The 14,218-nt window shown below is 36.0% G+C and overlaps 1 protein-coding gene across 1 annotated transcript; it reads left to right on the top strand.

Moving 5' to 3' along the window:
• The first annotated feature begins 3,792 nt into the window (after nt 1-3,792).
• Nucleotides 3,793-13,691, top strand: stx19 (syntaxin 19). The gene is made up of 2 exons (XM_007251674.4): nt 3,793-4,093; nt 10,046-13,691. Exon 2 carries the CDS (start codon nt 10,143-10,145, stop codon nt 11,028-11,030), a length of 888 nt encoding a protein of 295 aa, XP_007251736.3. The 5' UTR covers nt 3,793-4,093; nt 10,046-10,142; the 3' UTR covers nt 11,031-13,691.
• The last annotated feature ends 527 nt before the right edge of the window (nt 13,692-14,218 follow it).

Raw genomic sequence — 14,218 nt, 5'->3', positions numbered from 1 at the left:
GCTAAATGTAGCTAAAAGTACACTACCCCCCCCCCCCCCTTTTTTTTCTAAAAGCCACAGTGACAATACTGTTAAAATTAATAAAATGTAAATGTTGATAAAATTTTGGATGCACTATGCGTACCTGTTTCAGCCGCATATATTCCCATTGAAAATAAATGTATTTAAGAACATATGTTATGTAAATATATTAAAGAAGCTTAGTTGGACATTTTGCTCGCGTTCTCTTGAATCTCTGCACAGATCATCTTCATACTAGGCTTCATACGTCTGCTATGTTCTTGCTGGTGTGTGGGCCGTGACGTGTACAGGTGTGATGGATCACAGTATAAACCAATAGGGGGTCGGAATAGTATATGTTTATACTTCTCATCCAACCATTATCAGATTCATTTTATCTGGATTTTTTTTTTGGATGATGAGAAGCTGGAATGAAAACAAGCTGAAATGAAATACAAGTAACAAGGCTATTTTTAAAATGTAAGGAGTATAAAGTACAAATAATTGTGTGAAAATGTAAGGAGTAGAAGTAAGTTGTCTAAATAATCAATTACTCCAGTAAATAATACACTTGCAAGAAAAAATATGTGAACCCTTTGGGATTACTTGGGTTTCTTCTTCTTGTCATAGACAAACACAAACAATTATATGTTTGCATGTTTTTATTAAACACAACATAAGTATGTGAACCCCTAGGCTAATGACTTTTCTAAGAGCTAATTGGAGCTAGGATGTGATGAGATTGGATGTGTTAAAGCTGCCCTATAAAAACACACCAGTTTTGAGTTTGCTGTTCTTAAGAAGCATTGATTGATGTGAATCATGTCTCGCACAAAAAAGGTTGTGCACTGTTGCTACTCTCCCTAGGTGTGGTCGTCCTGTAAAGATGACTGCAAGAGCACAGCGCAGAATAATCAATGAGGTGAGGAAGAATCCTGGAGTGTCAGCTAAAGACATAGAAATCTGGCACATGCTATCATTTTTTTTTTTGACAAAACAAATCTACAATAAGTACAACATTAGACAAGATTGGACTTTATGGGAGGACACCACGGAAGAAGCCACTGCTGTCCAAAAAAAAAAACATTGCTGCACGTTTAAAGTTTGCAAAAGAGCATCTGGATGTTCCACAGCAGTACTGGTAAAATATACTGTGGATGGATGAAACCAAAACTGAGTTGTTTGAAAGGAACACACAATGCAATGTGTGAAGAAAAAAAGGCACAGCACACCATCATCAAAACCTTATCTCAACATTGAAATATGGTGGAGGGGGCATCATGGTTTGGGGCTGTTTTGCTGCATCAGGACCTGGACATATTGCTATCATCAACAAAAAAATAAATTCCCAAGTTAACCAAAACATTTAGCAGGAAAACTGTCCATCAACTGACCATCTGTCCACCAACTGAGGCTCAACAGAAGATGGATGATGCAACAGGACAACGACCCAAAACAGAAAATCAACAACCAAATGGCTTCAACAGAAGAAAATATGCCTTCTGGAGACAAAATGAGTGGTATTCTGGGTAATGCAGTCCAGAGAGTCAATATAAGAAATAGGTCCAGGAAAATATGCTCATATACATATATCCTCAAATAAAATCCAAATCTTAAGATGTGTTCTTAAATGCTTCTTAAAGTGTGCACTGAGTTCTGCTACTTGGCAGTAAAATAACTGATCCACTACTCCACGTTCTGTGGAATGTACACACAGTCCTTATTACAGACCATTTTAAGCTCTGTGATCATTTAATGCTGCACTGTCTTTTCAAGAGGGTCGGAGTGTGTTTACACTTTGTCCTTGTTTACATTTTTCCCTGCATGCTTTCATTATCCGTTTAACATCTATCACTCCAGTGCCTCTGTGACTAGTGTAGGAATGAAAGCAGGCTGAAGAAAACAGGAAAAATTGTTTGAAGGGAGGTTATTTGGAGGAAGCTGACAGGCCTTTGAATTTTAGATCTGCATGCCCGTCCAAAAGTGAAGAAATCCAGATCATATAGCAGCTCATTGTTTTATGATTGTGAGCTAATTAACCAAACTATTTTTTTTCCTTCTTTTTGTTAGAGTTACTGGTTTTATTATCGAGACCTGCATGAAGAAAAACAGTCATTCTGTTTTGTTATTCTGTGCTATCTGTCTCACCCTCATTTATCTTTGTGTACTGCAGAAAACATTGAAACATTAAAATAATTTCTATTTCTCTTCCATATCCAGTAAAACAACATAAATGTTTTGCAACCGTTGACTACAGATATCCTTACAAATGGAGAGGCTTTAGAGGAAGCTAGCACTTAGCACTTAGCACTCTTTGATGAAAGAAATTAGGTCCCACTTTATAATAAGTGTCCCTAAGTAGTATGTAATTACACGGTAACAATCCATGTAACTACAGTGTAACTACTGATGAAGTACACAATGATACAGATTAACTACAGAGGTACAGGTTATGTAATTACACATGTGTATTTAGGTTAATTTTGACTTGTGTAAGTACACATGTGTACCAGGGTGAGTGTACTTACACAAGTGATAGAGTAAGTGTACTTACACATGTGTAACAACGTGTGTGTACTTACACATGTGTAATAGTGTGTGTGTGATAAGTCAAGTATAAACTTATCCAACATCTATTGTCTAGTATGTAATTAGGGCTGATTGAGTACACACACGTTGTTACACATGTGTAATTGAATTCTAATTAAATACCCCTGGTTTAGATCAAAGAATATTCATGTGTTAGAATGGCCCAGTCTTAAATCACATTAAGCTTCTGTGGCAACACATGAAAACTGCTGTTTACAGATGCTCTCCATCCAATTTGGCTGAGCTTGAGCTGTTTTATAAAGAAGAATGGGCAAAAATCTCAGTCTCTAGATGCGTATATCTGGTAGAGACACACCCAAAAAGACTTGCAGCTGTAATTGCAGCGAATAGTGGGTCTACTAAATAGAGGGGGGGCTGAATACTTTTCACGTCCCACTTTTCAGATTTTTATTTGATAAAAAAATTAAAAACCATGAATCATTTTCATTACACTTCACAATTATGCAATGTTTTGTAATGGTCTATTATTTAAAATCTCGACAAAATACATTTAAGTTTGTGGTTGTAAGGTCACAAAATGAGGAAAAGTTTAAGGAATATGAATACTTTGGCAAGCCACTCTATAACTGGTCAGTAATAAACAAATACATTTAATGGGCTTAAATATAAGTTAGTCATTTAGATCACTTTTTTTTATTAGTGAAGAAATTGATTTAAACACATTTATATGATAAACACAAACCTAACATTTTTCAACATTTCCCTGATAAATGTAACAGTTTTCTGTTTCCCGTTATAAGGAGTAACACTACCAACACTCCCAAACAGGTTTTCCCAGTTATGATTCACACAGCTCTTTGTCTCTTGTTTCCACTGCATTCTCAATTACATATTTTTATCATATCATATTTTTATCACCTCACATTTAAATCTAGTGGTTGAAAAAAGGGAAAAAATAGCTAAAAAGAAGGCAGAACATTTGTGTGTGTGTGTGTGTGTGAACTGTGTGGGGGTGGGGTAAATTCTACTGTACTGGGCTGAGGAATTCTAAACCCTGTCAGAAACAATCAGAACAGTTCGATGAGCTTATTGTTGCATGAGGTCGCAACAGGCCCAGAAAACAGGCAGCGATTGGGCTGCAGCATGTGCTCATTCTGAGCTTTTTTTTTTTTTCATGTCACTCCTACTCCAACTCCAGAAAGCCTAACAAACCTCTCTCTCTCTCCATTGGATAAACAGAGTTCTAGCGGTGGCAGGAGGTGTGGTTGAAAACTAGCTCCACAAGATTTCCCAGCAGTCTGGACTGTATAACTGACACTGGCTGAGTTAAGGCAGACATTTTTACCTCTGGGAGTTCCTCTAAATCCAGGCTGGAGCTGGGAATGCCTCGCTACGATCCTGATTGCTACAAATTGACTTTAAGTAAAGTTACTTTTACTATTTTTTGAAGATATCCAAGGTGGCATAGAAGTGTGGGCTGAAATCCAGGGCAGCTCATGATGATGCAGCATGATTCAGTTCTCCAGGACCTGAGGGATAAGAGGTAAAATCTTTGTTTATTTCACAGGATTGATAGAGTAAATATCACAAATAAATATGCCTACAAAATATTCACAAATATGCATTGTTTTTTTGTTTGTACTGTAGTTCAATGCTATTTTTTTTTTTAGGAAAAAAACAAAATAAGGGATGTACAGTATGGTTTCTATATATTGTATGTAGAAATATTAGACATTTATAGTATGACACTATTATAAGGTGTGAATGTACTGCTTATTGTGCAGATTCTATATTAGTCAGTACTTCTCTTTTTGGTTTAAATTAGTAATTAAAGGTGCATACAGATATTCCATGATTATATAAAAGAATCAGACCACAATAAAGGAATATAAACGGAACAAACTGAATTAAAAGAATGAGATTATTTTCTGTCCTGATCTTTAACTACACTCTAAAAAACAGAGGTACGATATGAGTACTTTTTTGCACTCAAGGGTACACTCTTCATAATTGTACCCTCAAAGGTACAATATTGGTCTTTACAGGGTCAGATTTGTTCTCTCTGAAGTACAAAGTAATTTCTAACAGAAATAAGTACAAACTTGTACCATTTAACCTGCAGACAAAAGGTACATTCAGTATTCTGTATCACTGTACTAATAAACAATATATATTTAAACTGCACATTTTTATTTGAAAGCCAGATTTTGGATCATCAAGTTTTTGAGCCATATTTAGTTGATGATAATGTTTATAATATTTACTGGCACAAAAACCATGGGTACAAAAAAGGACTTTCACTGAAAGGTACTTTTTTGTACTTCAATATAAGGTACAGCCCCAGTGACAAGCTTTGTACTCTTTTAAGTACAAATCTGTACTTACTTTTCTTAGTGTGTAAGCAGGATTTGATATTGGCACACACTAAGAAAAGTAAGTACAGATTTGTACTTAAAAGAGTACAAAGCTTTTCGCTGGGGCTGTACCTTAGGTACAAAAAAGTACCTTTCAGTGAAAGACCTTTTTGTACCCATATTTTTGTGCCAGTAAAGATTATAAAGATTGTAAACATTATCATCAACTGAATATGTGTCAAGAACTTGATGACCCAAAATTGTCTGGCTTTCAAATGAAAAATGTGCATTTAAAATATATATTGTTTATTAGTACAGTGATACAGAATACAGATTGTACCTTTTGGCTGGTTAAATGGTACAAATCTGTACTTATTGCTGTTAGAAAAGACTTTGTACTTCAAAGGGAACAAATCTGACCCTGTAAAGACCAATATTGTACCATTATGGGTACAATTATAAAGAATATACCTTTGAGTACAAAAAAGTACTCGTATCGTACCTCTGTTTTTTAGAGTGCAGCTTATATACTGAAACAATACTGTTGACTAGTTTAACCATCCATGCTCTGATATAAGAAATTACTGCCATTATAACTTTTATTAAATGTATCTAAACTAAATTCACATGAATCCTAAAAGTCTGTCCTTACACAGAGAAACCAGCCCACGGTTGAGATATAGTATGTCAACACTATGAGACTTTGTATAAACATGGGCAGAGGATCCTCCCGTGAGGCATAGAAGTGAAAAGAGAGCAAGTCATGAGGTACCAGACCATTTACAATTATTAACTACAGACTTTAAACATAGTTTTTTGTAAGGCTGGACAATATAGCAATATTTTATTGTGTTATTGCAATAAATCTTGTTATTCCATACACAAACTACTTTTCTCAGCATGCTGTGGATATCATCAGTCTAATATGTCAACAGGAATTGTATTATAATAGCAATTTGTAAGAATTTATTGAAAGTAAATTCTGTATCATACAAATGTTAAATCTTTATATATTGTGATTATTATATTTTTCCCATATGAATCATTCTTGTTTGTTGATGTTTGTTGTAAATCAGAACAGAACCATGTGAACTGAATGCGAACAGATTTAGTGAGGAGGTAGAATAACTTTTCTTGGCTATGTGACACTGCCTCAGGAGGCCTCTCACCCAGAACCAGAGTGAACAAAGCCCACTCTTATATTTATAAGCTCTACCTCTAAGGGGATTGGGTGGGCCACACACACACACATCCACTCACGCATACAAGGTATTTTTAGTCTTTCCTCCTTGAAATCCATCTAGCAATTTGATAGCTCCGATTTGCACTACTCTGTTAAATTTCACTTTCTCTGTATTCTGCACTACAACAAACAGCTCTGGAAAAAAAATAAGTTTCTTTGATTTTACCAAATTAAAAACCTCTAGAATATAATCAAGAGGAAGATGGATGATCACAAGCCATCAGACCAAGCTTAACAGCTTGAATTTTTGCACCAGAAGTGACATAAAGTTATTCAAAAGCAGTGTGTAAGACTGGTGGAGGAGAACATGCCAAGATGCATGAAAGGTGTAATTAAAAACCAGGGTTATTCCACCAAATATTGATTTTTGAACTCTTAAAACTTTATGAATATGAACTTGTTTCTTTGCATCTTTTGAGAGGTATTTTATGTTTTTTCAGCCATTTCTCATTTTCTGCAAATAAATGCTCTAAATGACAATATTTTTATTTGACATTTGGGAGAAATGTTGTCTGTAGTTTATAGAATAAAACAACAATGTTAATTTTACTCATTTTAACATAAACCTATAAATAGCAAAATCAGAGAAACTGATTCAGAAACTAAAGTGGCCTCTTATTTTTTTTCCAGAGCTGTATCCTACACAAGATTACACAGCCTTTCCAATGCTACAACAAACAACAGGACTTACTGTGCTCCATAGCAGCGATTATAGTGTAAAGTCTTTGAATCAAAATATTTTTTTAATATCGCAGTAGTCTAATTTTCTTTCAAGGGTAAGGCCATTGGAGTGAAGTGATAGTGAAAGCTTAAACTTTTACTCCCCTTTTGCAAATAACAACTCAGGAAAAGCTGTGGAGTCTGGACATGATGTGCTTTTGTCTCAGAACATTGACCAAACTTTCCCAAACTGGATCTTGCATTATAATACATAAAATAAGCCAAGACTATTACAAAAAAATCTTCAGATTTTGGAATTGGCTGTTTTACTGCTCTGTTTTGGTTATGCCATTTCCTTATCAATGAAGGGACAACAGTGTTTGAGGTTAACTTTATCACAGCTAACAAATTTTGGTACATAGAACATTTTCAAAATTTTACAGCTTAGAACATCTAACCTTTCAAGTTTTCTGGATGTTCCTAAAACATTTTATTTAACGTTTTTAAACTTTCTGCTACGTATTTTGAAAACGTCAGAATCATTTTATGGTTACTAAAATATTCAATCTGTTAAGTTTTCTGGACATTTCTAAAAAGTTTTATTTAGCATTTTGAAAATATCTTCTAACATTGCTGCGGTGGTGTAAGGACTGGTTAAACCGTTTAAGAAACGTTTATTAATGTTTTGGAAATGTCTTTTATTAATGTTATGAAAAATGTCTCACAATATCACAATTTATGGTTCCTAAAACATAAATTTTTTCAGTTTTCTGTACATTCTAAAAACATTATGACAATGTTTGTAAACAAATGATACGACTTGATGAACTGTGCAAGAATATAAATATCTCACAGGTTGTCAAATGACAGCTGCATTAAATGGAAACACCAGTGTCAGCATCTTCGGTGAATGCTGACTGGTTAATGAAAAGAAAAGAAAAAAACGACTGCAATGACTTTTTATTGGTGATTCTGCCTTGAAATCCGGCATCCTGAAGTCGCCACTTCACTTTTGGGGGAACATTGAACAAGGCTGTGTACCAATTTTAAATGTTCCATTAATCTTACTGTGGGAGAGTTTTTTCTAACATTGGGGGAACTTTGAATAAGGGCATGTAACATTTTTAGAACACCAATTTGCATTGATTGAACTTTTAGACAACATTAGCCAAAATTGTGAGAATGTTTCCTGTTAAAGCTGAAAAATCTATTTAAACTGGGTGGGTGTGATGCGGTCTCCTTTCCTTCCAAGTTATGTTCAGTCAGAGAGAGAGAGAGAGAGAGAGTGCTCAGTCAGAAACTTCACTTCAACTAGACACTTTGTTTTTCTATGAGTGAATAAGCTACTGAGCTCTTAGTTTCCCCTTCTGAAGTCTCCATTGCTCCACCAGTCGCTCTCGTTCAGTAAAACTGAGCCGGATCATCTTTTAGAGGCTGAACGTGTGACGCAAGTATGTAAAGACATGTGATGTGGCCAAAAGAACTCCCGCAAAAAGCGACCCGACACCCCAGTTTTTAGAATGAATATATAAGGCTTAGCTGGGATGGCCCACTGGCAATATTAAACACAATATTTTATCCCTTCTCCACTCAAAATCACTATTGCTTTCAGTTCAATTCTGTTTGCTTTATTGACATGACAAAATTACATTTGTATTGTCAAAGAATTTCAGACAAACAGGACAGTTGGAGATTAATGGTTACAACATACAAATATAGAAGTGTATATATATATATATATATATATATATATATATATATACACAGTTACACACCAATACATGTATACATGCATACATAATGCTTTCAGTTAAGAAACAAAATAATATGGACTATCACTTTAAATGGGATGCAGTAGGAAACTGTTAAAGTGTTAGTCACATTGACAAATCAAGTGTGACTATTTAGGGAACCCAACTGTGAGGCAACAGTGAAAGAAGCTTTATTTTTGAGAATGTTGAGAATGTAGAAATTCCAAAATAACTGTGCATGTATAGTGGGGTCCAAAAGTCTAAGATCACATGGAAATATTAGATGGATTTTTATTTGTGTCCTGTTTTAGGCAAATTATCATGTTTACTGGTGGTCTTCACTGTACATTCACCACAAACTACAATAATTAGATTAAAGTAGAAGGAAATGCTTTGATGGCATGAGATAAACAAGAAACAAGATGCTTTGCTTGTGCGGTGTCATCAATTTTAAATGTCCAAATAGTGCTGGGCAGTATGACCAAAAATGCATGTCATGGTATTTTTCAAGATTCTGATGGTTTTACAGTATATATATATATATATATATATATATATATATATATATATATATATATATATATATATATATATATATATATATAACATAGGTTTATAAGTTACTGTACTGTTAGGAGTATATATAATATAAAACACTAAGGCTTTAAATTAAGGCTTTGATTAGTATTGGGTTTACTTTGTCCCACAAAATTACACAATATATGAAGAAATCTGACTTCATTATCAGAAAAATAGCTAAAGAATGTAAACAATAGTCCTTAAAAATGGATAAGCTAACAAATTTAACACGGCTCCCTTTACAAAATGAAACATTTTAATAAATAGTTCCATAAACACTATAAACAAACCTAAAATACTCAATGTTTAAGTATTCAAAGAGATATTTCTCAAAGGTTCTATTGCATAAGTTTAATATAAATTTACTACATGTTATTCGTGAAGCCATTATAGGCATTACAGTATTTAAATCAGCCACAATTCCCTTCTTTCTCCAGTTAACAAATACATTCAAATCATCCTTCAAGCTACAGTATTAATATATTTTAAAGGGCTGTAGTTACTGCTCTATTTCACTGGGATAAAAACACTCATACAGTAGAAACAGCAGCAGGAGGTGTTCTGATTTCTCTGCAGGACAGAGCTAGACCAGCGTTTGACTCTCTTCTCTGATGGTTCTGTTCCGCTTGGAGCTCCACAGCGCCCTCTAGCAGTATGGCGGTATGAGAGAAACGCATACCGGTTCAGGTTCAGCCCGCTGTATACCGAATAAACCGGTATACCACCCAGCACTGTGTCCAAACCAGAGTACACCACACAAAGAGATTTAAGAACATCCTAATGCTTCTGTAAAGTATTTGGTCAATCTGTTGCGTACAGTAAAAAGTATGTACCGTTATGTGCTTATAGGCATGCTCACACTATTTGTGCTATACTGATTTTCTTTTTTTTTTTCCATTCAATTACAGAACACAGGCTGGATGACATTTCTCACAAGAACGCATCTCAGCCTCAAACCTGCTCTGATTGCATTCTCACCAACAGCTCCCTCTCTAACTTGCAGCCATGAAGGACCGCATAGACGAGCTGCTTCAGCAAATGAAACGCATCGAGAGAGAACGGGATGATGATTATTTTACACAAGATGAGGAAGAAGACCCAGAATTCTCAGTTGCTCTGCAGGCTGTGGTGTTCGAGGCTGAGCCTGTACTGGACAACTTCCTGGAGGAGGCCAAGCGTGTTCGGGACAGCCTTGAAGACCTGGAGGCTGAAGTGAAGAAATTCAGCCAACAACAGAGGAACCTGGTGGCCACCATGCGGCGCCTCAGTGTCATGAAAAAGGAGAGCAGCATCACGCGGGACATCAAGCTGCAGGCTGAGAGTCTGCGCAAGAGGCTGGATGCCCTGTCTAAACAGGCCAAGCAGAGTGAAGCTGAACTGGGCCCATCGGCCGCCACAGCCCGCATCCAGCAGGCACAGCACGCAGCGCTCTTCCGCCAGTTTCAGCAGGTCATGCGCCAATACAATGACTCGCTCCTCAGCAAGCAGGACAAGTGCAAGCAGTTCATCATCCGGCAGCTGGAGGTGTCTGGCAGAGAAGTATCAGAGGAAGAGGTGGAGAACATGGTGGAGCAGGGCAAGTGGGACGTCTTCAACGAGAACATCCTGCTGGACCTCAAGATCACGAGAACCCAGCTGTCCGAGATAGAGCAGCGCCACAAAGAGCTGGTCACGCTGGAGAGTAACATGAAGGACCTGAGAGACCTTTTTCTAGATGTGTTCATGCTTGTGGAAGAGCAAGGAGTACGAATTAATAACATACAGGCCAACGTAGAGAATACTCAAGACTATGTGATGGCCACTAATGAAAAGTTCAAAATGGCCTCTAGATACAGGAGGAAGAACCCTCTAAGAAGACTCTGCTGCTGCTGCTGCCCATGGAGATGTCGATAGCATAGAAAAAAAATCAGTGTTGATTAAACCCAAAAGGAATCACTGGAACGTATAAAACCTGTCTGTAATAAAAAAAACAGTGTTTTTCTCCACTGAAAGTCTGAAAAGAATGTAGAGCATTGAGGATTGGATCAGTGTGATAGTATAACTAATCACATGTAGCTAATCACTTAAAAGTCTTTAAAAAAAACCCATCACAATCACAAATTGTCTTATTTATTAATACATTTATTTATAAGAGAGGTGTGTTTTAAGTCTACACTGCTTGAGGAGAGAGATGGTCAAAATCTAAGCACATCTCAGCTTTAAATTTTTAAAGTGATGTTATGAAATACAACAATAGCCCTATCCGGACAGGATTAGTTCCTCAGGGGGACATCTGTGAATAATATTTCACACTTCTATTCAGTGATAAAACTCTTGCATCCGGACTGCAATTGAAAAAACAGGAGGACAGTGAGTTGTTTGGCTTTCTTGGTCACATGACATCGCGTTCAGTAGCTCCTCCATTTCCACTCGCTGTTGTGTTTACGTGGATCTCCGTGGAAACATGCACCCAAAGTGTAATTACGATGCGTGGCAGTGGACAAAGAGCTATTTTATTAAACGCAAGATGATGAGACTAAAATTACCAGAGGACCACAGAGTTCAGCACAGTAGGCAATTCAGCCTATAATTTTCTCAGAGGACGTCTAAGAAAAACACATACATGGTCATTCTGGACAGGAATAAAATCACAGAGGACCCCCCATAAAAGAGAAAATTACCCCAGGACCCCTTGAGAAAGTAATTCTGTCTGGATAGGGCTAAAGAATGTGTTTACAAGTCTTCCAAAATTAGTTAATCGGTGATTTACTGCAGTTCTCTGAATATTTCGAGAAGTCATGTAAACTGCATACTCCAATTTCTTTGATTAGAATCACATCTAGAAATCCTATTAAGATTTCTTCTTAGTAATCACATTTCTCTGTCCATGTATACTCTTAACCAGAGTATTCACAGATACCACAGTCTGTGTCTGCGTGAAACAACGCTGTGTTTAACACAGCACCCACAAGATGGCAACAAATCACTTTTGGAGACACTCTGAAACTGAAGAATTTCAATAATCTTCATTTTCTAGCATATGTATGTTCATATTGCGTCTCAATGTGTGTAACGTACTTAAATACCAATATTTAAATAAAATAGTTTTTATTTAAGATTTTACATGATTATTATATCATGTTATATATGAAACACTGGTTTTAAAGCAAAAATCCATTTATTGCTTTAAAACCAGCTGGCACACAACCGACCTTCAACATTGAAATGTGGTTGAAATATGATTGAAGTACTGTCTGTTGTTGTTTCAATGTTAAATGGTTGTGCAAACGTACACAAATTAACGTTGAATCAACATAATGTCCTTAACCTTCTGCCTTTTGAATTATTTTTTACATTTTACATTTCATCCCCATACAATTTCAAAAAACGGTTGAATGGAGGGAATGAAAAAGTGTTTTTACTTCCATTTGCAGTTTTCGCTTTTTAATTTGGCACCAATTGGTCATCATACCTGTGAGTATGTTCATGTTTTTTTTAGTTTTACTGTTGTGTTTTTAAGATCAGATGTTAAATCAGATGTAAGTTTATTGTCAACGCTCTGTAAACCATAGGATTTTCTAGTTTTAGTGAACTATGGTTTATTAAAGGTTGAACATACAACGCTGACTTCGTTTTCAAAATCAACACCAAATCCAATGTTGATTCAACCATAACATCAATGTTGATTCAAACTCAGAGTTTTCCCATTGACTGATAACCTATAATTTCACGTAAATACAGTGATCAGATTACTGAAAAACTGTGATGTTCTGCAGTAGTCAGATTATAAATTGCATGCAAATGCACTTAATTATGAGAGAAGGTTGTGCCCCAGCCTCTCCTACTTCAGTTAAATTATACATATACATCATTATCACAATATTGGACTTTGTGGGCCATCTGACTTTTCACTGTTATTTATTTTTTTTATTGTGTGCTGTGATCACTTTGAACAATCTCAGCTGTTCCAGACAAGATCCAATCTGTTTTTATTCAATCAATGAAAGAGTTAATAGAAATAGTCTTTATCATGCAGCCCAAATATGCCACGTGTACACAACCCTGTATTTAACAATGTGTCAAAGAGTGATACAGCCCTATTTGATTTCTTTTATTTTTTCCTGTCTTTCTCTATGTAGTTTCACAATTTACCTAAAAAAAAAGGCTTTCGCTGAACAAATATGACTAATATATTGTAAAACAGAACAATAACATGAACCAATGAATTGAAATGAATTTCTAAAACTTTCTAGGTCAAGAAGAAGTAATAATAGAGTAATAATCTCATACATGTCTTTCTTTATTTGACCACAGTAAAATCTCCATTATTCATTCAGCTTCAAAGAGTGAAACTGGTACGTCACATGACAGACGGCGTATTGAGGACACGTTAGTCAGCAGTGCAGGTGTCTAATGTCAGGGAAAACATTCACAAGTGGGGATCTGGGTGTGTCTCGTTTTCTGTCCGACACCTGTTTGGCAGGAATCTAAGGAGAACAATATTGTTCAGATACCGCAGGATAAAGGTCAGTGCTGCTGTGTTTACCCAGGGTCAATAAACAAATTTACCATTAATTTTGCCTTTAGTCCTCATCACTACAAAGTGAAAATGTCTTTGTTTTTCAAAGTGGACTCAATCAAAGTCAGTCAGCATCACATACAGTAAATTTTATGTGCACATAAAGAGCATGGATTTCACATTACACTGATTAACTGATTCTGGGCCCATTCCAGTTCTGTGTTTCTCACACAAACACTCACACTAATATTTACAACCCAAGTCTCACAACTGCTTTCCTCTATTGACTGAACTAAACTATGAAACGGTGTGAAGTGAATCATTAAATGAAAGTCAATGTGCTTCAGTTGAAAATGCTACATCAATAGGCATTTGTCATATTGTAGCAGAACTCTGCCACCTGTTGGTTCAGACGGTCAATATCTGCTACTAACAGCACCTTCAAACAGTGGGGGAGCTGAACACCAGAATAGAATTTCTCTGTGGTGCATCAATGACAATACAATCTACAATTGTATCCTTTTCTTCTACAAGCACTGAACATCATTGCATTCCTCTACCAACACCAGCCTGTATATTTCCT

This window comes from Astyanax mexicanus, chromosome 11 (genome assembly GCF_023375975.1).
Source record: "Astyanax mexicanus isolate ESR-SI-001 chromosome 11, AstMex3_surface, whole genome shotgun sequence".
In the NCBI taxonomy this organism is placed as follows: Eukaryota; Metazoa; Chordata; class Actinopteri; order Characiformes; family Acestrorhamphidae; genus Astyanax; species Astyanax mexicanus.
Note: the sequence above shows the minus strand (reverse complement) of the source record. Positions and strands in the feature narration are given on the sequence as shown.

What these genes read in the sequence shown, in the direction of transcription:
- stx19 (XM_007251674.4), top strand. Translation starts at nt 10,143, where the DNA reads ATGAAGGACCGCATAGACGAGCTGCTTCAGCAAATGAAACGCATCGAG.